The sequence below is a fragment of the Orycteropus afer genome, unplaced genomic scaffold (genome assembly GCF_000298275.1).
Source record: "Orycteropus afer afer isolate SDZICR_OR568_19922 unplaced genomic scaffold, OryAfe1.0 scaffold00058, whole genome shotgun sequence".
Lineage (NCBI taxonomy): Eukaryota > Metazoa > Chordata > Mammalia > Tubulidentata > Orycteropodidae > Orycteropus > Orycteropus afer.
This window is the reverse complement of record NW_006921645.1, coordinates 11915095-11939319: the sequence shown is the minus strand read 5'-3', so window position 1 is coordinate 11939319 and position 24225 is coordinate 11915095. Positions and strand designations below refer to the sequence as shown.

Here is a 24225-nt window from a genome sequence, read left to right as displayed (position 1 = left end):
GACATCCGTTCTGGTGTTTTCTTCCTTTCCTATCTTTTAAAGACCTTTTGCTTTTTTCATGTATGATGTTCTTGATGTCATTCTACAACTCGTCTTATCTTTGTTCATTAGTGTTCAGTGCATCAAATCTCTTCTTGAGATGGTCACTACATTCAAGTGTGATATATTCAAGGTCATAATTTGACACTCATGGACTTGTTATGATTTTCTTCAATTTTAGCTTGAACTTGCATGTGAGCAATTGATGGTCTGTTGCACAGTCAGCCCCTGGCCTTGTTTTGACTGATGATTTGAGCTGCTCCATTGTCTCTTTCCACAGATGTAGTAGATTTAATTCCTGTGTATTCCGTAGGTGAGGTCAACATGCATCGTCACAGTTATGTTGTTGAAAAAGGTATTTACAATGAATAAATCGTTGGTCTTGCAAAATTCTATTATGAGATTTCCCATGTTGTTTCTGTCACCAAGACCTTATTTTCCAAGTACTGATCCTTCTTGTCTATCACTTTGCCATACTGTGGTGGCTTTCATGTTGCTGTGATGCTGGAAGCTATGCCATCTGTATTTCAAATACCATCAGTGTCATCCATGGTGGACTGAATCTGCTGGAACTTCCAGACTAAGATAGAATGGGAAGAAAAACTTGGTGATCTATTTCTGAAAAAATAAGACAGTGAAAACCATAGGAATAGCAGTGGTAGATTGTCTGATATAGTGCTGGAAGATGAGCCCTTCAGGTTGGAAAGTACTCAAAATATGACTGGAGAAGAGCTGCCTCCTCAAAGTAGAGTCAACCTTAATGATGTGGATAGAGTAAAGCTTTCAGTATCTTTATTTGCTCATGGGGCATGAATCAAAATGAGAAGACACAGCTGCAAACACACATTAATAATCTGAACAGGGAATGTATGAAGGGTGAGTCAGGGAAAAATTAGAAAGTGTCAAAAATGAAGTAGAACACTTCAACATCAATATCCTAGGCATCAATAAGCTGAAATAGACTGTTATTGGCCTTTTTGGATTGGACAGTTGGTCATATGACCTACTATGCTGGAAATGACACACTGAAGAAAGAATGGCATTGCATTCATCATCAAAGAGAACCTTTCAGGATCTGTCCTGAAATACAGCACTGTCAGTGATAAGATAATATCCATACACCTACAGTGAAGACCAGTTAATATAACGATTATTCAGTTTTTTGCACCAACCACTAAAGCCCAAAGATGAAGAAATTGAGTTTTACCAACTTCAGCAGTCTAAAATTAATCAAACATGCAATCCAGATACATTACTAATTACTGACATAAGAGCAGCTACTGACTATATTGTCAGGAGCTCTGGTAGCATAGTGGCTAAAGCACTTGACTGCTAACCAGAAGGCTGGCGGTTCAAACCCACCAGCCACTCCTCGGAAGGAAGGTTGGGCAATCCTACTTCCGTAGTGATACTGCCTCGGAAACCCAAGGAGGGGTCGCTATGAGTCGGGGCCGACTCAACGGCACATAACAACAACAACAACAATATTGTCAGGCACTGCCCTAAGTGCATTACAGTAGTAAATCATTTAATTCTCCGTCTTACAGATGAGGAAATCAAGGCACAGGGAAGTCACGAACCCTGCACTATATCACTCAGTGCATGTGGCAGGGCTGGGGTCTCAGCCAGGCTGTGTGCTACTACCACCTACTGCCTCTGTGAGGGCTGGAGCATCCTAGGGTCACACACCCTGGTGTGGAGGGAGATTCTTGGAATTCTTGACTCAGAGGAGGCCCAACCCAGAGCTGAACCCACCCCCAGCTCCCCGCTGCCTCCCGCCAGCCAGCCCCTTGCCAGCCAGCCCCTCGGCTCTGTGAGGCCCCATGCTCCTCCCCTCAGGATCCCTAGCAGCTCTCTCCTGAGGCTGCCCTTAAGAGCTAAAACAAACCAAAAAACCAAACTCACTGGCGTTGAGTTGATTTCAACTCATAGTGACCCCTCCTTAGGTTTCTGAGGAGGCAGTATCTCTACGGAAGTAGACTGTCTAGTCTTCCTTCTGAGGAGTGGCTAGTGGGTTTGAATTGTCAGCCTTCTGGTTAGCAGTCAAATGCCTTAGGCACTATGCCACCAGAGCTCTCAGGACCAAAATCTCTGGCTTATCTTGAAAACCCTCCCTGAGGTTCATCTTTGTACCCAAGCTGAGAGCTTTCTCTGTGGTACCTGGTTAGGTAGATTCCAGAAGAGGCCTTCATGTCCACCCCACCCTCCACACTTCCCTTTGCATGGAGACCTCTGATGCTGCCAAGCCCTGCGGCGGCCTGAGCTTTACACACTTGCTTTGCCAGGGCTTCAGGGCCCAGGAGACCCAATTGCTACTCCCTGGGCTCAGGTGGAGTCAGGGCAGGGTGCACTGGGGTTATTTTGGTTTCTCATTCCTGAACTGTAATGATGCTGTGTATGAGGTCAATAACAGTGGAAAAGATATCACTGTGGAAATGGGAGGAATAGAGTAACACCCACTGCAAATACTTCAGGCAAAAGGGGACACACCTTGTTCTAAAGGTCTGATTCACCACAAGAAAAATGATTAGTTTTCCCTATGAACACAGAGATAGGGTCTCTGGAGCAGGTGGGGGCTCCAGGTCAACAAGTGTCCTAGGAGAAGGGAGGGGCTCCCCTCTGGTTTACTGGGCATGGAGGGAGGCCAGGGATGATCCTGTGGGCATTCTGGCTGCCTCATCCAGAGTAGGGGAATGTGAACCCTTTGGTTCTGTTCTCTGTCTCTGAGATCAGCCCCATCTCCTTCCCCAGAGCAGGTATGTCTGAAGTACAGGTTGAGCCCAGGTCTCTGTAGCCTCAGGCCCCACTGAACACAGCCAAAACCATGGGGCTGGGATCATGACTCTCTTTCCTGCCCAGGCTAGAATTGCTAGAGTCACTGCCTCAGACTGGAACCTGCAGGCTCCTTGTCACCTAGCCTCAGGTCTACTGTGGTCTAGTGATGACCGATCAGGCCCTAGGCACTGAGGACCAAGACACCAACTTTTAGTTTTCTGGCCACCCTGGATCCAGGTAACCCTTCACTCTGGATCCAGAGCTCCTTGACTGCCAGGGCCCACCGACCTCACTCTCCCTCAACAGCTGTCGTCATGGCAGCACTCTGGCCTGGGCTCAGGACCAGCCTGCTCACCAGCCACACCACCTGTCCTTGCAGCTCTCTGCCCCCTCCCACTGGCCTGTCAGCAGCTTCCTCTGTATCTCAGTCCCTGGACCCTCCCTCAGGTTCTCTAGGCCGACCTCCCTTTCTTTGCTGTCCTAGGGGCATCATTCATGCTTTCTCCTCATGGACCACACTTCCCTTGCCCTTTGACCTTTTATAATTCTGTCCTGCAAAACCTCTACTTAAGATTCTCCCTCAAGTTTCTACCCATCATCCTTCACCAGCCCTGTTCTCCCCCTTCTAAAGGTATTGTTCCCTTCCTGCCAAGACCCGCCTGCCTGAGAGTCTCCCACCTCTGACTCCCCACTCTCCAGCACCTTGTTCTACGTAGCACCACCCTCATGGTATTTCAGCTTTTAAAAGCCCTGCCTGTCAGCCTAAATTCCTCTCCGGTTTGCATCTGGATATATCTTCCCATCCATCAGCTTCCTGAGAATAGTCTGCACCTGTCTCTGCTCTCTCCTTTCCTTCTCCACCTACCGTGGCCCTCACTGTACTCAGAGAACTTTCCCCCAGTCACCAGGTGACCCATCTTCTCAAACCTAGTGAGTGGGCATTTTTCTGTCCCTGGGTGTGATCTCCCTGTAGCTTTTTCCAGCTTTGGCCATTCCTCTCCCAGGATTCTCCTTCGCTGACAGACACAATACCTGCTTGCTTGCTTTGTCTTCTCCAGTGACCACTCTTCTTCCATATCTGTCATGGGCTCAGCTTCCTCTGCTTGACCTTCTCTGCTCACCCAGAGCCCCAGCTTCACACCCATCCACAGCCATGGCATCCAGATGAGCAGAGCCAGCCCACATGTCTCCCCTCCAGGGAAACTCTACATGGAGATCTTCCAGGCTCTTCAGATTCAGCATGTCCCAAACCAAACCCCTATCTGTCCCCATATCTGTTTTCCCTCCTTTGTTCCTTATTTCAGAGATTGGCACCATCCTCCCCAAAATAAAAACACACAAACAGATAACAAAAAAACTTGAAATAGGCTTGTAAAATCATGTAAATCATTCCAGGAAGATAGAAGGAAGACCATCCTGTACCATCCTCCCAGATGCCCCAGCCACAGACTCATGACCCTCACGCCCAGTCTCTGTGTCCTGCAGATTCTGCTCCCCCCGAAGGTCCAGCCCCTGCCTGGTGCTCTTCTCTCAGGCACTCACTCCTCCTGCTTGGGCTCCATGGTAGCTGCTGACTGCTCTCACTTCTATCCCAGCCCCATATCCAAATCTGTCTTCCAGCATGATAATCCTAAACCACACAACGTTACTCTGCCAGTATCCACCATATCTTCGCACAGTGCTCAGGAAGGACTTCAGATGCCTTGTCTGGCACTCAAGATCCTTCATAATCTAAACCAGAGGTCAGGAAATTTTCTGAAAAGGGCCAAATGCTGGACTATACAGTCTGTGTTATACTACTCAACTCTGCCCTGGCAGTACAACAGTCATAGACAGTAAGTAAATGAGTGAGTGTGGCTGAGTGCCAGTAGAAATTTGATTTATAAACATAGGTTGTGCCTAGATTGGGCCATAGTTTGACTTCTGAATAAACCAAGCCTGGCCAGTGGCCAGTTTTTTAGAAGTAGACCTGGGCCACATCCTTCCTAGTCTGTCTTGGTCTGGCAGCTCTGCTGAAACCTGTCCACCATGGACATGGACACCATGGACACCATGTTGGTATTTGAAATACCAATGCATTGCTTCTAGCATCACAACAACATGCAAGCCACATAGTACAACAAACAAACAAATAGGCCACTTAGAACCTTATGAATGGCAGTGAAACATTGTCTGATAAAGTGCTGGAAGATGAGCCCCTCAGATCAGAAGGCACTCAGAATACAACTGGGGAAGAGCTGACTCTTCAAAGTAGAGTAAGTCGTAATGACATAGATGGAGTAAAGTTTTGGGGACATTGATTTGCTGATGGGCATGACTCAAACTGAGAAGAAACAGCTGCAAACATCCATTAATAATTGGAAGATGGCATGTACAAAATATGAATCAAGGAAAATTGGAAGTTGTAAAAAATGAAATGGAATGCATAAAGATTGGTATCTTAGGCATCAGTGAGCTGAAATGGACTGGTATTAGCCATTTTGAATTGGACAATCATATGGTCTGCTATGCTGAGAATGACAAATTGAAGAGGAATGGTGTCTCATTCATTGCCAAAAAGAACATTTCAAGATCTGTCCTGATGTACAATGCTGTCAGTGATAGGATAACATCACACCTGCAAAGAGGACTAGTTAATAGTTGTGATAGTTGAAGATGTGTCAACTTGGCTGGACTCCAGTTGTGAGTGGTGGTTCCCATGATGGGATCAGATGACTGAGTTCTGAGCGGCCGGTCTGCCCAAGGGGAGTTTCCCCAGGGGTGTGGCCTACCTGCAATGCTATTCCAAGGACAAGCTGGAAGAACGGCATTCCGGACTATATACTTCCTTGAGTGAGCGGCTCGCCGCTCGCCCTGGAGGTTTCGGATTCATCCTTTGTTGGGAACAGCAACCAGCGTGCTGCGTGCCAGCTTGATTCTCTCGGCTCTGTTGTGCTTACGGGAACCAGGCGGCTCCGGGCCTCATCTCCTCCAGAGATGAACTTTGTGGCTTGAACTCCTCTGCCGTGCATGCGAAAGCCAGGTGGCTCCATGCCCCATCCCCCTCCAGACACGAACTTTTCAGCTTGAACTTGTCGGCTTCTACACGCTTGTGAGCCATTTACCTAAGATAAATCTCTCTCTCTCTCTCTTTCTCTCTCTATAAATATATATATACACTTTGCTGGTTTTTGTGTTTCTCTAGAGAACCCAATCCAACACAATAGTACTATTATTTAAATTGGCGCACCAAGGCCAAAGCAAAAGGAGAAGAAATTGCAGATTTTTACCAACTTCTGTAGTCTGAAATTGACCAACATGCAACCAAGATATATGGATAATTACTGATGAGTGGGATGCAAAAGTTAGCAACAAGCATCAGTAGTTCAAAAGTATGGCCTTGGGAATAGAAATAACACCAGAGATCACATGATAGAATTTTGCAAGACTAATGACTTCTTCACTGCAAATACCTTTTTCAAGAGCATAAATGGCAACTATATGCATGGACCTTACCAGATGGAATACACAGGAATCACTTTGACTACATCAGTGGAAAGAGTCGGTGGAGAAGTTCAGTATCATTAGTTAGAACAAGACCAGAGTCTGACTGTGGAATGGGCCATCAATTTCTCATATACAAGTTCAAATTGAAGCTGAAGAAAATTAAAACAAGTCCACAAGAACCAAAATATGACCTTGGGTATATCCCATCTGAATTTAGAGACTATGTCAAGAACAGATTTGATGCATTCAACACCAGTTACTAAAGATCAGACAAGTTGTGGGATGACATCAAGGACATCATATGTGAAGAAAGCAAAAAGGTTATTAAAAAGAGAAGAAAGAAAAGACCAAAATGGATGTCACAAGTAACTCTGAAACTTGTTCTTGAATGGAGACTAGCTAAAGTGAATGGAAGAAATGATGAAGTAAAAGAGCTGAACAGAAGATTTTAAAGGTCAGCTCCAGAAGACAAAGTACTATAATGAAATGTGCAACAAGCTAGAGTTAGAAAATGAAAAGGGTAGAACACACTCAGCATTTCTCAAGCTGAAAGAACTGAAGAGAAACTTCAAGCCTCAAATTACAATATTGAAGGATTCTATGGGTAAAATACATAATTGAATACAACCCTGACACACTTCCTTCCTAGTTTTAAACCATCCAGTATCCTCTTGTTCTGTTCGAACAACAGCCTCCTGGTCTGTGTACAGCTTCCTCATGAGCACAATTAAGTGTTCCAGAATTCCCATTCTGGAAGGCCTTCAGTATGGATTATGCCTCAATGAAAAGAAAATAAAAATCTGCACAACTGGACCAATAAGCAACATCATGATAAATGGAGAAAAGATTGAAGTTGTCAAGGTTTTCATTTTACTTGTATCCACAATCAACACCAATGGAGGCAGTAGTCAAGAAGTCAAATGACATATTTCATTGGACAAATCTGCTGCAAAAACCTCTTTAAAGTGTTCAAAAACAAAGAAGTCACTTTGAGGACTTAAGTAGCCTCATATCCATGTGAGAGCTGGACGATGAATAAGGAAGACGGCAGAACTGATGCATTTGAGTTGTGGTGTTGGTGAAGAATATTGAATGTACCATGGACTGCTAGAAGAATGAACAAATCTGTTTTGGAGGAAATACAGTCAGAATCCTCCTAAGAAATGAGAATGACTCAACATCTCTTGTCATGTTATCAGAAAGGACGAGTCCATGGAGGATATTATGCTTAGTAAAGTAGAAGGTCAATGAAAAAGGGGAAGATGCTCAACGAGATGGGTTGACAGAGTGACTGCGACAATGGGCTCAAGCTTGGCAATGACTGTAAGGATGGCACAGGACTGGGCAGTGTTTTGTTCTGTTGTATGTAGGGTCGCTTTCAGTCAGAACTGAGTTGATGGCACCTAACAACAACACACTCTCTAGGTTTATTTTTCATTGCTTCTATCTCCATTGTACTGCTTGCAGGTCCCTGAGCCTGTCTCTTCTTTGCCTTCATATGTGTGGTTCCTCTGAATGTTCTTAGCATCTCAGTTGTCCAGCCTGACTTCTAGTAAGTCCTCCTTTCCTTCCCTGACATATTCTCATACCTTCCTTTTTTTAAAAAGCCCTTGGCTTTTACCTCTCTAATTATGGCACTTGTTACCCTCTATTGAAGTGGCTATACTCACCTGTCTCCCCAGAGGGTAGACACACTCTCACTGCTTTGTGTATGCTGGCACCTAGCACTGTGCTTTGGTATGTAGTAGGTCTTAAATCAAATTGAATCTGAATTTCTGGAAGGATTGGTTCTGTGCATGTTGTGGTGAGTGACACAAAGGTGACTAAGCAGTGACTTCTGCCCTTAGGAAGGTTACCTTGCAGGCGCGGAAGGAAGGCTGATGTGGGAGCAGTCACACTGCTAGTGAGGTTGTGGAGAACTCTGAGGCCCACAGCCAGGCTCTTACGTTCTTCCCAGAATTTGACTCCCCCAGGGCTCTGCAGTGCTCTCACATCCCTGAGCCTTCTCTCCTCCCTGGGCCCCAGTCTGCCTTGAGGTGTGGGATCTGAGCTTCGGGCCTCAGCAAGGTTCCTGACTGATGACATCTGTCACCAGAATGAGAGTGTTGCCTCCCAGAAGTGTCTGAACCTCACTGACCCACACCTTCCTTCTCACCTTCCTCCTCACAGGAGAATCTTATGCTTTCCATCCTGCCCAAGCATGTGGCAGATGAGATGTTGAAGGACATGAAGAAAGATGAGAGCCAGAAGGACCAGCAGCAGTTCAACACCATGTACATGTACCGTCACGAGAATGTCAGGTGCGCTCAACCTATCAGGCCTGGGCGCTGAGGGTAGATGGTATAGGGGTCTGTAGGATCTGCCCAGCACTGTGGGGTCTGAGAGTTTTCCCAAGGGACTAAGAGCAAGGGCTTCCCCACCTTGTGAGCCTCACTCAGCTCCTTCACTAAACTTCTCACTCCCTATGGAGAAACCTTGTTGATAGATGGTGTTAAAGCTGAAATGTGCTTTAGATTACCTCTGGTCCAACCTACCATTTTATGAAGGAGGAAACACACCCAGAGCGGGAAAGTGAATTCTATGAGGTATCCCACCATTTGGGGCTGACACTAGGGATAGAACCTTGACCTCTGATTCCAAAACCCAGGCTCCTTTTAGAAAGGGTACCAGGAACTTGGGGTGGGGAAAGTGAAGCAGTGTGGGGTGGACCTCAGGTACCAGGACTGGGGCATGGGGTCCTGGGAGAGTGAGGCCCCTTGAGGGGAAGTTCTCAGGACAACATGCAGTGTCAAAACTCTGCATTTGCCCTGGAAGGGCCAGGGTCTTGCTGCCTGTGGGTTGGGAGTAGGAGCTGATAGTGGAGTCAGGCATGCTGACTGGTGTCTTACCTGCCTGTGGGCTCCCGTCTTCCTCACAGCATCCTCTTTGCTGACATCGTGGGCTTCACCCAGCTCTCTTCTGCCTGCAGTGCCCAGGAACTTGTGAAGCTACTCAATGAGCTCTTTGCCCGCTTTGACAAGCTGGCAGCAGTAAGTGCCCTCGACCCTCACCTGGCATTCAAGATGGGGGCTGCTCATGTGGCTTGTGTCTGGCTTCCTTGGCTATTATGGTTCTCTCCTGCCTGTCCTTCCTCTGCTTTCTTTTCCACTCCTCCATGGCTCAAGAGGGACTTTGGAACCAGTCCATGCCCTTTCCTTTCAGAAATACCACCAGCTACGGATTAAGATCCTGGGTGACTGTTACTACTGCATCTGTGGCCTGCCTGACTACAGGGAGGACCATGCCGTCTGCTCCATCCTCATGGGACTGGCCATGGTAGAGGCCATCTCGTAAGTGGGAGAGCTCATGGGGACCTGAGGGGACCTTCGGAGGGAAGAAGCAAGCTGTCTATGCTAGTCTGTCATGATGCCAGTCAGCCACACAGCCCAGAACTTCCCAAGGTGGTCCATTCAATCCATTTGAGGTGTGTAATGCTGGCCAATTGGGATATAGCATTAATTGTTAGGTCACTCCATCCCTGGCTTTGGAAAGTTGGGATGTGGCATACCTTTATCACAACTGAAATTGCAAGCCTTTGGAGGATGCTTTTCCAGCCTTCATTCACATTATTGCCGTTTTCCATTGAAAGCTGCAGCATCATGAAATTCATCACCCCCTCACATTTGCGGGAGGCATGGACTTTTCTCCTCTAACTGTTTTCTTGTCTCTCCTTTCTGTTTTTTCTCACTAGTTATCTAGTGCTGCTGTAACAGAAATATCACAAACAAAAATTTATTTTCTCAGTTTAGGAGGCTAGAAGTCCAAATTCAGAGTGCCAGCTCTAGGGGAAGGCTTTCTCTGTTGGTTCTGGCAGAAGATCTTTGTCTCCTTGCTACATCTGTGGGCCCACAGATCTCCCTTGGAGATCTACATGAGTCTTGGCATCATTCGTCCCCTGGGTCTAGGAGGTTCTCAACACAGGGACCCTGGGTCCAAAGGATGCACTCCACTTCTGGTTCTTCTTTCTTGGTGATATGGAGGTCCTTCTAATCTCTATTCACTTGTTTGATCTCATTTATATCACAAAAGAAATTGACTCAAGGAACAGCCTAATCAATCCTATAGATTGTATCTTGCCTCATTAACATAACTGCCTCTAATCCTGCCTCTTTAACATTGTAAACCAAAAAAAAAAAACCAAACACACTGCCATTGGGTTGGATATGACTCACAGTGACCCCTCCTTGGGTTTCTGAGGCAGTATCACTACAGAAGTCGATTGCCCCATCTTCTGAGGAGTGGCTGGTGGGTTTGAACTGCCAGCCTTCTGGTTAGCAGTCAGATGCCTTAGGCACTACACCATCAGAGCTCCTCATTAACATAGAGGTTAGGATTTACAACATATAGTATAATTACATCAGATCACAAAAATGGAGGATAATTACATAATACTGAGAATCATGGGTGACACAGTTCAATCCATAACACCCCCCAGACAGAAGTTCAGAGGTCACCATCCCCTTCTCTTGATTTGGAGCCCTGGTGGCACAGTGGTTAAAACACTCTGCTGCTAACCAAAAATGGTCAGTGGTTTGAACTCCACTGGATAAAGATGAGGCAGTCTGCTTCCATAAAGATTTACAGCCTTGGAAACCCTATGGGGCGGTTCTCCTCTGTCCTGTAGGGTCACTATGACTTGGAATCAACTTGATGGCAGTGGGTTTCTATTGAATTAGAAAACAAAAAGGATAGCAATGAAACAATTCTTGAGACCACACAGCATGTGGGGTGGCAGGCAGCAGACATGGATCTGAACACTGGTCTCTACTCCCAACCAGGGCTCTTGCCTCCACTGTGGCCCTCTCCTTCTGTGAGCTATGAGGACATTAAACTCCATCTGCCCCTTGCTCTTTGCCATTGTTGTCACTGCTCCAGGTAGCATGGACATCCCTAGGAGGTAAGGTCTCTCCTGTGGACTTAAAGTTTCTGAGTGCATCCTGGGAGACATCAAGCATGAAAGTGGACAAGGTTACTCCTTGCTAAGGCCTGACACGCTGCAGGGATGGAGTCTAGGACAGTAGGGCACACTCCTCACCACCCACCTTGGAGGCAGTGACTTTACACTTTTTCCAAGTTACAAATTAAGTGTCTACCTACAAAGAAGCAAATGCTGCCTTTGCCTCAGGGGCAGTAGTTCAAGTGCAGAAACTAACTTACACTCCACTCACCACCCGGTACGTCTCTGAATCCTATTTGTTTCTTCCTGGAGTTTTCAAGGGAGGAGACAGTCACAACACTTTTGTTCTCATCTGTGTCTGTAACACCTATAATAGTTAGTGCCTGGCACAGGCTAGATGCTCAGTGAAATACTAATTTCAAACAAGAGTAAATGAATAGGGAGAAAAGAGAAACCTCAAGAAGAACCTCACTCTGGTTTACATCCCCCTCAAAAATGGACACTGGCCTGAGGTTGCTGAATCTGACCTCAGCCTGGGCTGAGGTGCTGGCCGGTTAACTCTGCTGCAAGTTGCTCAGTGCAAATGCAGGCAGAGTTCTGGTAGCAGTAGTAGGAAGAGGCTCCCCCTTAGTGTGGCAGGAAGCAGGTCAGTAGAATCCTTCTGAGAGAGGGAGGGCAGGGAGATAGCCATGGAGCTGAGGCCATGCCATGACCCCACCTTTCTGTGTATACTGGGCAGGTATGTACGGGAGAAAACACAGACCGGGGTGGACATGCGTGTGGGGGTGCACACGGGCACCGTGCTGGGTGGCGTCCTGGGTCAGAAGCGCTGGCAGTACGACGTGTGGTCTACCGATGTCACCGTGGCCAACAAGATGGAGTCAGGCGGCATCCCAGGGTGAGCGCCCCTCCAAGTGGGCAGGTGGGAGGGTTGAGGAGGGAATTGTCACCATACAGCCCTTGGGGCTGAGGCCCTGATGGGAGCAAAGTGTCTTTAGATGAGGACCTCCTCCCATCCTGCACCCGCTCATGGCTGAGGCTAGCCCTCCACTGGGTACCTGCCCCTGGGGCCTGGTGCTGGATGTGGCCTCCCCTGCCTGGCCCTTCATGGTGGTCCATCCTCCCACCCCTTTACCTACACATGTTGCTGCTTGGCTCTGACGATGTCACACTGCAGTTACTCCACTATGCCAAGTTCTCCCCCAGGGCTGACTTCATTCCTGGTAGTGGTCACAACAAGCTCTGAGGCAGTGGGTGCCACTCACAGAGCACTTGCGCATCTTGCATGAGCTCCTCCATAGGATAAGCCAGTTACTCAGGGGCGCGGGCCCTGCCCTCAGGGTGGACAGACTGAAGGAGAGCTTCACAGGTTCCCTCACTTCCTTGAGGATAAACCCATCCCTGGCTGACATTGACACCAGGGACATCTTTTCTGCCTGGACCAGGAAGTGGCTTTAGAAGTAGTTGTGAACTGTCCCTCATTAGGCACTCTTCAGAAATGGATGTTACAATCCATCACAGCAGGTGTCACAACTGAGAATCAGGAAAGGTGGGTAATACTTGCACCTTATGAATTGAGAGCTCAGACCAGACTGTTAAATTCCTTGTCTTATCTGATCATCCCACTAGCCCTGTGAAGTAGACATCTTCCTCCTGTTTTAACATTGAGGCTCAGAGAGGTGTCGGTGATATATCCCCACACAGCTCATTAGCAGCAGGACCTTCTAGAGCTCACTGAACAGCTCACTTGCCCATCTGCCCCAGTTCCTGGGAAGCATGCCCGACAGCAGCCAGGCCCCTCATGGTCCACGTGGCCTTCCCCTGGGAGTGGGCGAAGCCTTAGCCTGAGCTGAGGGGCTCTCTCTGCAACCTAGGCGCGTGCACATCTCCCAGAGCACCATGGACTGCCTGAAAGGAGAGTTTGATGTGGAGCCAGGTGATGGAGGCAGCCGCTGTGATTACCTAGAAGAAAAGGGCATTGAAACCTACCTCATCATTGCATCCAAGCCAGAGGTGAAGAAGAGAGCCATCCAGAATGGCCTCAATGGCTCGGTGAGTTCCCCACCCCATCACCTGAATTAAGGGAATGGAATGAAAGGGATTTGAAAAAGAGAGACTGTAGAAGAAGTGTTAGCAGGATTTGAAGATGGGTGACCGTGAGAGGTGAGACTAGTGATAGTGATCTCTCAGGGAAAGCTGCAGTACATCCCAAGACAAGGTCTGAAGGGGAGGTTATTGGAGATATCTGCATGGCACTCAGGAGAAGGTCTTGCATGGAAGGCTCAGTTGAAGCCATAGGAGTGATGTGGTCTCCAGAGGAGAGAACGTGCAAAGCAAAGTGGGGGGATGAGTAGTGGGAGGGATGGCAGCAGTGGAATTGGATAGGCCATTGAGGTAGGAGGAGAAGCAAAGCCACAGAAGGTTTCAAGAGTGAGAAATGAAGAGAACAGTCATGGAAGAATAGAAGGGATACGTATGTACAGGGAGACAGCTCGTGGGGTAGGAGGAGTGCATGGAGGGAAGGACACAGGGAAGAGGTAACTATGGGGAGGAAGGGAGAGGAAAGCTATTATATTGTGGGAAATTGCAGTCAATGTCATGAGACAGTGTATGTGAGGTGCTGTATGAAAAGTGAATTTGCTCTGTAAACTTTCACCCAAATCATAATAAAAATTAAAAAAAAAACAAGACAAGTGGATAATGAAGAAGGAATAGGACAGAAAGAAAACAAAGCCCTCCTGTGGTCCTGCCCTCTGGTCTGGCCTTTCCTAAACTTCTACAGAGAGATAGCCATGGAGCTGAGGCCATGCCATGACCCCACCTTTCTGTGTATACCGGGCAGGTATGTATAGGAGCTTCCCCAGGTTTTACCCACCAACCACAGACCTCCTGATAGTCCGGCTTATTAGAAGCCACCACCAACTGGCTGTGGCAGAAACTGATCCCTTTACCATCTTCTGTGGAACCTGGAAATTGTTTTTATGCCTTGTAATCTATCACTTAAAAACCCTTCATGGGAGTCCATCCGTTCAGCTTGGTGGCTCTTATAGATGGCATGTTGTTTAGGACAGTTCCATGGCTGCAGCTTTACCTAATTATGGCTAAAGAAAAGCCCGCTCTGATGACACCGAAGGAGCTGTGGCTGAAGAGGTGACTCCTGATAAAGTTGTTCTTTTTTTAAAAATTTTTAATTTTTATTGTGATTTGGGTGAAAGTTTAGAAAGAAAACTCATTTTCTATACAGCAGTTCCTACACATTTTGTCTCATGACCTTGGCTGCAATTTCCCACAATGTAACAGCTCTCTTCCTACTTCCTCCCTGTAGTTACCTTTCCCTGTGTCCTTCTTTCCTTTATATTCTGCCCCCTGAGCTATCTCCCTGTGCAAATACTGCCCTTCTGTTCTCCCACGATTGAGCATACTAAGGAGTGTATCTACCTGATCTAAATGTTCACCTTATATGCCTGTCTACTGTTTGGCTGGAAGCCATGGGAATGAGTTCAATTCCAGGCCTGAAGGGTAACTAGGGGCCATAGTCTCAGGGGTCTCACCAGGCTCTATCAGACCAGTAAACCTGGTCTTTTTTTATGATTTTGAATTTTGTTCCACATCATTCTCCCACTTTATCCAGAATCTCCTGCACTGATCCTTTTCCGAGTGGTTGACAGTGGTAGCTGGGCACTATCTAGTTCTTCTGGTCTCGTGGTCATGTAGGCTGAGGTTCACATGATCTACCAGTGAACTAATTGTTGGACTAATTGTTTCCATGCATCTTTGGTTTTCTTCATTCTTCTTTGCCAGATGAGAAGAGACCAACTGTTGCACCTAGATCGCCACTTGCAAGCTTTTAAGACCCTAGTTGGTACTCACCAATTAGGATGCAGAACAGTGTTTTTGTGTAGTGTATTATGGGAGTTGAGCTTGATGTCCCCCACAATTGTGGTCTCGAGCCCACAGGTCCAACAACTCAGTCCATCAGGGTGGTTGGCTGTGGCCAAGAAGTTACCATACTTTGTCCCCTGTTAGTTCTGTTTATATGGATATTCTTACAACACATACAAATACATGTGTAAAAATATTGTCTACCAAGCTTATATATGGTCATGGGTATATTCCCTTTTGCCTAGAGATACCTGATCATTCAGCCTATCTGCTCATCTATTTACTTGTAGATTCCTGATAAAGTTTTAAAGAAAAACTAAAGGGCTTCTCCCTTTCCCCAGGGGGCTTTCCATTCAACAAGTCTAATCATAACCACTATCTATTGAGCACTTGTCTGCATCCAATATTTCACATAATCCTCAAGACAACTCCATCAGACAGGGGCCATACTTGTACCCACTTTACAGAGGAGTAAATTGAGGCTTAGAAACCTTCCACAAGTTTGTAGATACAGCCAGTGACAAAGATGGAATTAGAAACCAAAGCCTATGCTCCCAACCAGCTCCCACATTACCTCCTAATTTTTGCAGAGTCCCTCCTGTGTGTAGGTTGTACTGACTTGGTACCTGGAGGAGCACAGAGGTCTATATGACGTGTTCTCCATTCTTGAGCAACTTAAAATCCCACTTGGTGCTAAGCATTAAAGCAAAGAACAGGACAAAGTATTTTGTGCTAAGTGTAAAGTCTGAGCTACAGTAAATGTTCTAAAGAATCCAGAACAGTAAAAAGTTGTCTTATAGAAAAGTGGGAAATTTTAGGATAGAAAGTAGTGCCCCATGAAATAAGAATTGACCTTGCCACAAAATTGACATGAGTTATTTTTATTTTTAATATGGATGTATATCTAATATACTTAATAAATGTCTCAAAGTTAACATGTCCAAAGCACAGTTCCTGGTCTTCCTCCCAATTCCATCAAAAAGTGCCCTTCCTTCAGTCTCTCCCTTTTAGTTAATGGCAACTGCATGCTTCTTGTTGCTCAGAGCAAAAGCTTTGAAGTCATCCTTGACATCTCCCGTTACAATCCATGTCCAAATTCTTTTGGCTCTCGCATCACTTCTCATACCTTACAGCCACCATCCTGTCCAGCCACCACTATCCTGTGCCTGGAGTACTGCAGTGGTCTGCCAGCCAGTCAGCCTGCTGCCGCCCTTGCCTCTCCATTCTCTTTCTTGACACAGCAGCCAGAGTCATCCTACTCAAATGTTGTATTAGTGTCCTAGGGCTGCCGTAACAAAGCACCATAAGATGGGTGGCTTAAAACAACAGTAGCTTATTGTCTCATAGTTACAGATTATGAAGTCTGAGATGGCAGAGCCGTGCTTTCTCTGAAGCTCTAGTGAGGATCCTTCCTTGCCTGTTCCAGCTTCTAGTGGTTCCTGGCAACTGTTGGCATTCTTTGACTTGTAATTGCATCACTCCAGTCTCTGCTTCTGTCTTCCCATGGCCTCTTCTCTCTTGTGTCTCTGTGTGTCTCTTCTTCACTTTTTATAAGGATCCCAGTCATACTAGCTTAGGGCCACTCTACTCCAGTATGACCTCATGTTAAATGATCACATCTTCAAAGACCCTATTTCCAAACTAGGTCGCAAGCAGTGAGGGTTAGGACTTCAACTTATCTTCTGGGTAGATACAATTCAGTCCATAACAAATATTAAATTATATCACTCCCCTGCAGAAAACCCTCCACTGGTCTTTCTCTCACCTAGAGCAAAAGCCGAAGTCCTGTAGGGGTCAGGAGACCCTACACAGTCTGGCCCCTGTACATCTGACTCATCGCCCTTTCCCCCTTTCACTTCCTCTGCTCCAGCAGCACAGACCTCCTTGCTGTTGTTCAAACACTCCAAGCATTCACTTGTCCCGGAACCTTTGCACTGGCTACATTCTCTTCCTGGAACCCTCTTCCCCTGAAAGGTTTGCTCCTTCAGGTCTTTACTGAATGTCATATTTAAAGTCACACCCCCAGTGAGCTCTCTGGCCTTCTCCTACTTTCTCTCTCTCCGAAGCACTTATTATCTTTATATGTACTGCATATTTTACTTGTTTAGTTATTTTCTGCCTTTCCTTATTAGAATGTAAGCTCTGGTAGGTCAAGGAGTTTTGTCTGCTCCCACAATATTTAGAAAGTTCCTGTCACACAGTAGGTACTCCATAAACACCTGTTAAACAGGTGAATGAGCTGATTCCTATGCCACAGTGTTTGACTTAAGTGTTGGGGAAATTGGTTTATGGACTCTGTTCAGACAGTTGGAAGGCATTTGACAGAGCTCTACACCAACAAAGACCTCGGTGAATCATTGTGTCACTGAATTATTGTTTTAGAAATAGGAGTAGGAATAGTTGGGTCTCTCTTACCTTTGGAAATTAATAGTAGGAATTGAGTCTAGAAAATACAGCATTTTTTAATTAGTGCTCTAGAGGAGAAACTGAATAGTGACATTTCTAAGGCATCTAAACTCTAGTGGGAAAATCCTGGAATGACAGCAGACCGACCACAGGCCCAGAGGAGTGGGCAGCTGGCAGTGTCTGGGGGCCCTGCTGACCACTCTTTCCACTGCAGGCCCTGCCAAATGGAGCACCACCATCCTCAAAGCCCAACTCTCCTGCCCTCATTGAGACCAAGGAGCCCAATGGGAACACTGCCGGCTCCACATTGGAGGAGGCCGAGGAGCATGAAGCCCAGGTGTGTGCAAGGCTGAGGGCCAGGAGGGGGACAGGGAGCAGGAGGCACCAAAGTGATGCAGGAAAAGCCCTGTGCTGGGGGTGGGAGACCTGGCTCCAGCCCGACTCCACTCCTTTTTAGCAATGAAGCCTGGAAAGGTCTTTTCCCCATGCTACCTCCTCATCATCTATAAGAGGTGGGGGTGGGGGGAGGCAAGAGGTGTTCACTGAGGCCTCATCCAGCTCTGATTTCCCAGAATCCTGTAGATTTGAGGTCACTGAGGATGTTGTTGTTGTTGTTGTTATGTGCTGTCGAGTCAGACCCGACTCATAGTGACCCCTCCTTGGGTTTCTGAGGCGGTATCTCAATGGAAGTAGATTGCCCAACCTTCCTTCCAAGGTGTGGCTGGTGGGTTTGAACTGCCAGGCTTCTGGTTAGCAGTCAAGTGCCTTAGGCACTATGCTACCAGAGCTCTCTCAGTGAGGATAGTCCTGGAAAATGCTACTCTCTAACCTTGCCTCACTGGATTATAGGCAGACAACCCATCGTTCCCCAACCCTCGCCGGAGGCTGCACCTTCAGGACCTGGCTGATCGTGTGGTAGATGCCTCTGAAGACGAGCATGAGCTTAACCAGCTGCTCAATGAGGCCCTGCTCGCACGAGAGTCTGCCCAGGTGTAAGTGGCCAACTGCAGATCTCCTGGCCCCTTACTCCTCAGCATGTGCCCTGTCCTGCCCTGCCTTGGGGTTCAGAAGACTACAGTCATCTTAAACATAGCCTGTTGTATTCCCCTCCCTGCTAGGCTGGGTAGATACAGTGTTTGAGTTTCACAGGGTTTATTTCCACTGCAGAGTAAAGAAGAGAAACACCTTCCTTCTGTCCATGCGGTTCATGGACCCCGAGATGGAAATCCGCTACTCAGTGGAGAAGGAAAAGCAGAGTGGGGCCGCCTTCAGCTGCTCCTGTGTTGTCCTGCTATGTACGGCCCTGGTTGAGATACTCATTGACCCTGGGTGAGCAAGGGGTGGTAGCAGGAACTGATGGGATGAGGGCTCTTTTCCAGGCCAGGCTGGGCAAGGAGAGGGAAAGGTGATGAGGTTCCTCATGGGGATGTGAGGGGTATGAGTGCCTCTGCCGGAGCCTGATGTTAGGGTGCAGGCCTTGTCTCTGTTCCTTGTTCCCCACTAGAACAGCCTTGACTGTGTGTTTCCATTCCCAGGGCTCAAGCTGACCTCAGACTCAGGGATACCATTCTCTCTGCCTCTGGTTCTGGAGCAGCATTAGGATCAAATGGAGATGACCAGGGCTGAGAGAGCTGAGGGGCCTAGAAAGGGATAGAGACCTTAACTGGATGTGCCCCAGAGTGGATCTTGGGACATGGAGACACAGGATGGGGACAGAGACACTGCCTTGACCTCAGTCACCAAGGCCAATCTGGCACCCCTTTCTTGGTTCATCTTAATAAAATCTGAGCCCAGGCCAAACAATCACCTCTGTAAAAGCAGCAGGTCCTCTGGGGCAAGGTGGAGTTATGGAGTCCTTGCCTCAGCTGTTGTGAAACCCAATTGGAGGATGACTACAACCATCTCCCCTCCCCATGGGCCACAAGCTGCTCACTCTTGCTCAGGGATTTCCTGCCAGAAAAGGCTGGGGTGTGGAGCCTGGGTCTGATTACAGTTTGGAGAGCTGTGAAGATCCTGGGACTCAGTCACATCGTTTCTGGACATGGCTTCCTTGCCTATTAGCTGTATGACTTAGGCAGATTACTGAAAGCTCATGGAGCATCAGTTTACTCATCTGTGAAATGAGGACTGTAATACTTGTCCCAACCCACTCTTAAGATTGTTAATATCAAATTCATAACATTTCCCAATTCATACATTATTAATTGCCTACTTTCTGCCTGGGGATAAAAGTCTGGGGATAGAACAGTGAACACAGTATTGCCCAGACATGCATCGATGGGGACTTGGGTCCAGCAGAAGACACAGAAGATGACCATAAGTGGTTGGACTCCAAAATTATCTGATGGATGGATTCTGAATACATTTTGAAGATAGAGCTGACAGGATTTGCTGACAGAATGATTGTTGGGTATGAAATAGTGGAGGCAATAATTTCTCCAGGGTTTTTCACTTAAGTAACTGGAAGGATAGAGTTGCCATTAACCAAGATGGAGAATGTAGAAAAGTGGTGTGGGGGTTCAAAGCTTAGGAGTTTTGTTTTGGACAAGTTAAGTTTGAGATGCCTAGGATACTAAATGGAGTTGTCAGTGGGTCAGCTGAATATATAATCTGGAGTTCAGGGCAAGGATGGTGTTGGAGATACCAACTTGGGAGTCATGACAAATCAGTTGTATTGGAAGCCATGAGACTTGAGGAGAGCATCAAGGGGAATGCAGGCTAAAAAGAGAAGTGGTTCAAGGTCCAGGCAAGGCACAGCAGTGTTTATAGATGGGGCAACAAGAAAGAACTAGCAAAGGATGGAAAAGATCCTGAAAACCAAGTGAGAAAAGTGTTTCAAGGAGGGACAAGGAGTAGCTGAGAATTGATCGTTGGATTTAGCAGCATGGAGGTCTCTTGACAAGAGCACAATTCAGTGGAGTGGTTGGAATGAACATCAAATGGGAATGGATTTGCAAATGGGGAGGAGAATTTGGAGACAGCAAGTGTCTTGGAGTTAATGAGATAAAAACAATGTGGAAGGACCTTGTCAACTGTAAAGCTTTGCGCAGTTGACAAAGAATAACTCCCGTTAGTCCTCAGCAATCAGGGAGCTGCCCACAAGAGACCTGGGTTCAATTTCTGATCAGTGCACCTCAAGTATAGCCCCCACCCATCTGTGGAAGCTTGGGTGTTGCTATGATGCTGAATAGGTTTCAGTGGAATTTTCAGACTAAGATGGGCTAGGAAGAAAGGCCTGTTGGTCTAATTCCAAAAATCAGCCATTGAAAACTGACTCACAGTGGTCCAGCCCACAACCAATCCTGGGGATGGCCCAGGAGCAGGCAGCATTTTGTTCTGTTGTGCAGAGGGTCACTGTGAGTTGGGGGCTGACTTGATGGCGGCTGACAACCACCACCTGTTCTGTACTCCCTTCTTTCTGTGATTCTCCTTCCCAAAAATCATTTCCCAAGTTTGTGTTATGCTCTTCCCAGGGCGCCTACAAGCCTTCCCCTGTCTGGGAAGTGCCCAATCAACTGTCACATCTGGGGACCGCTGCCCAGGCTCAGGCCCTGTACTTAGTTGGTGGCCCCCCTGGTCAGGTTCTTTACCTCATTCTGTACAGCAAGCAGTGACAACTCCCTGGCATCACATGGAGCATTTCGGGTACAGGCATATACCTTGTTTGGAGAGCCTTCCCTTCTCCTGTCTTCTTCTTTCACTCTCCTAACCCCTCACCCAATGTCACTAACCCCTCCCAGCTGGGTCCCCTTCCCAATTGTCTTCTCTCTCTTACAGGCTGATGACAAACTATGTGACTTTTGTGGTTGGGGAGATTCTGCTTCTGATCCTGACAGTCTGCTCATTGGCTGCCATCTTTCCTCGGGTAAGAAGCACTGCTTATTTTGGTTGAGAAGCCCCCCAGGAAGTGAGTGCTCCCTCCCGTAAAACTCAGTATTGACAGAGTTGTACCTCCCATCAAGTCTTTACCAATAGACTGTCTTCAGTTAGGCTCATTCAAGCATTTATCTGTTCATTCATTTATTGTGCATTCACTCATTCACTACCACTGGATAACCTGCTGTGGATTGGGCTCTGGCGCTGAAGGATGGGTGGGTGAGTAAGCCAGAGTCTAGATAAAGGGAAGCCTGTGTGGAGGCCCACCTGAGAGGTGGGCTGGCCCAGATTGTGAAGGACCTTGAAAATCAGACTAATAGAATCAGTACTTTCTCCTCTAGGCCCTGGGGTATGCCACATAGAATGTTTGGTCAGAGGACATGGGGAAAGTAGTGTTTTAGGAGAATTAATCTGGTGGGTGAGTGGCTTGTTGGGTATCTTGGAAGATTTAGGTATACTGTCCCAGGAATGGCAGGGGTAGTTAGGCAGAGATGGCAACCAGCTAGTATTCCTATTCCCTAACCTGGCCTCATCTCCCAGAAATAAGAAGCAGGCTACTGCTGGCTAGTGCTGCCCACGGCTTCCTGGGGTGGGCACTGTGTCTGCTCTGGAAAGGACTTTGATCTCTGGAAGCCATGGTATTTCACAGACCCCGCTAGCAGAACTGGTACAGGGTGCCCAGCACTCCTGTGCTTGCTTTTCAACTCTGCCCAACTCTTGTCAGTTTTCCATTGACTTGCACACAAAGCACTACTTTTTAGATTTCTATAACTAGAGTGTAGAAACAACCCAAGTCATTAGGAGCATGTCTACAGGAGAAGAGGCTGAGGAAGGCACCGGGCCCTTGAAATTCCATTTCTTCTAGGCCTTTCCTAAGAAGCTTGTGGCCTTCTCAACATGGATTGATCGGACCCGCTGGGCCAGGAACACCTGGGCCATGTTAGCCATCTTCATTCTGGTTTTGGCAAACGTCGTGGACATGGTGAGCTCCTGCTGCCCTTGTTGAAGGGACACCCCACTCTCGGGGGAGAAGGGCTTCCATATTGGCCAGCTTGAGCAGTCTGCCAACCCATTCCTCTACCAGTAGGAGAAGTTTGGAGTGGCACCTATGTTCCAAAACAGATCCCCTTGCCAAATGGAAGAAGTTTTCTCCCTGTCATCCAGGAAAACTCTGAGACTGACTTGTTTCCCTACAGCCCCTCCCTTGCCAGAATGCAAGAGTCCAAAGCCATGTGCCTGGCCCTGTGCTAGGCACTTTTCATTTAATCTTTATAGCCATCCTAAAAGGTTGGTATTATTATCTGCAGATTCATGTAACACAATCAAGCCACAGAAAGGGTAACTCACTTGTTCTAAGTCACACAGCCAGTCAGTGACAGAGCCAAGAACTGAAGCAGTTCTGAGTCCCAGTCCTGTGTTTTCTTCTTCCATACCTCTTGCTCAGGGGACACAGTACTCATTAGCATTCTCTATATCTCCAGTATTCCTTAGTGTGGCTAGTGCCATACCTGTTCCCCTAAAGGAGCTCTCCTCAGTTTAGCCTTCACCCATTTGAACACAGCCTGACCTTCCTAGAGGAGTGTTAGTGGGGATGGTAGCTTCATAGAACCCAGGTGGCTGGGGGCAGACCAAATCATCATCTGTTCTCTCCTCTCCTATACTCTGTCCTTAGTTCTTGGAGAAGTGAGGAGTCCCAGGAGGAGACAGCCCAATGCTTTCTTAGGGAGAAACGACAGGATCTATGGATTCACAGCCACTAGACATTACATTTACTGAGCATCTATGTCTGCTGTCATTGGTGCTCTCTTGTCAGTCATCATAGCTGTTCAACTTGGGTAGTACCAGTGTGCTCTCAAAAGGCCTACTTTTTTCAGATACAATGTTGTCATACTACTTGCTTTATAATTCTTAACAATTTAAACACGGGGAATAAAAGTAAGTGTGGAGACATATTCTGGCAACAATATGTAAAGTGAAAAAGCTCTAGGGTTGTAACCAATTGATCAAAAGTCCCAGTTAGCACCAGGAGTCAGGAGTTGCAGAACCTAACATGTAAATGGGTTGACAGTACCCACAGCCCAGGGAACAGAAGCCCCAGACCCCTGGCACTGTCAAAATAGACCTCTGTTTAACAGGGTCATGGACACTCTGTAGGACATGTGGAGATCCTGTCACCAGTGGAGAGGTGAAAAACTAGGGAGAGGGGAACACTTTGCATATGCTAGAAACACATGCTGAGAATCTCCCCAAAGGCAGACACGCTTAAGGGGGCGAAAGTTACAAAAAAGCAGATTTGATACAGCTTATGGATGCATGTTCTGTGGACTCTATCTGCCCAGTAGTGGGCGTGAGGTAGTGAGCTTCCATAGAATGGAAGTGCTTGTGCCAACACTGGCTGGTTATTGCCAGCAGCTATGAGTGGGAGTTGACTGACTGGCCCCCAGCCCCTCCTTAGGCAACAGCATGATGTGGGGAAGAGCATACTGGACTTAAAGCCCAAAGACTTGACTTCTAGTTCTGGTTTTGTTAGTGTTGGATTTTCAATTCATAGCAACCCCATGTGACAGAGTGGAACTGCCATAGGGTTTTCTAGGCTGTCATCTTTACAGAAACACATCTCCAGGGCTTCCTCACTCAGAGCCATCACATAGTTTCAAGCCACCAACCTTTTAGTTAGCAGCAGCCAAAAACTTAACTTTTGTGCCACTGAGGTTTCTAGTTCTGGTTTTACCACTTGTTAATTGTGCTGCTTGGGGTAAAGCCCAGATTCTCTGGATTTTCTGGGCTATGGAGACCTTAATAAAAATACAGATTTTTGTGAACAT

At 47.1% G+C, this 24225-nt stretch overlaps 1 protein-coding gene across 1 annotated transcript in view; it reads left to right on the top strand.

The window, feature by feature from the left end:
- The window catches only part of ADCY3 (adenylate cyclase 3), a 152252-nt gene that overhangs the window by 118357 nt on the left and 9670 nt on the right, over positions 1-24225 (top strand). The window contains exons 3-12 of the mRNA XM_007939278.1: positions 8470-8600; positions 9218-9329; positions 9502-9629; positions 11976-12134; positions 13111-13288; positions 17739-17861; positions 18374-18516; positions 18692-18853; positions 21302-21389; positions 22266-22382. Of these exons, the coding sequence (XP_007937469.1) occupies positions 8470-8600; positions 9218-9329; positions 9502-9629; positions 11976-12134; positions 13111-13288; positions 17739-17861; positions 18374-18516; positions 18692-18853; positions 21302-21389; positions 22266-22382 (1341 nt within the window). The remainder of the gene's footprint in view (positions 1-8469; positions 8601-9217; positions 9330-9501; positions 9630-11975; positions 12135-13110; positions 13289-17738; positions 17862-18373; positions 18517-18691; positions 18854-21301; positions 21390-22265; positions 22383-24225) is intronic.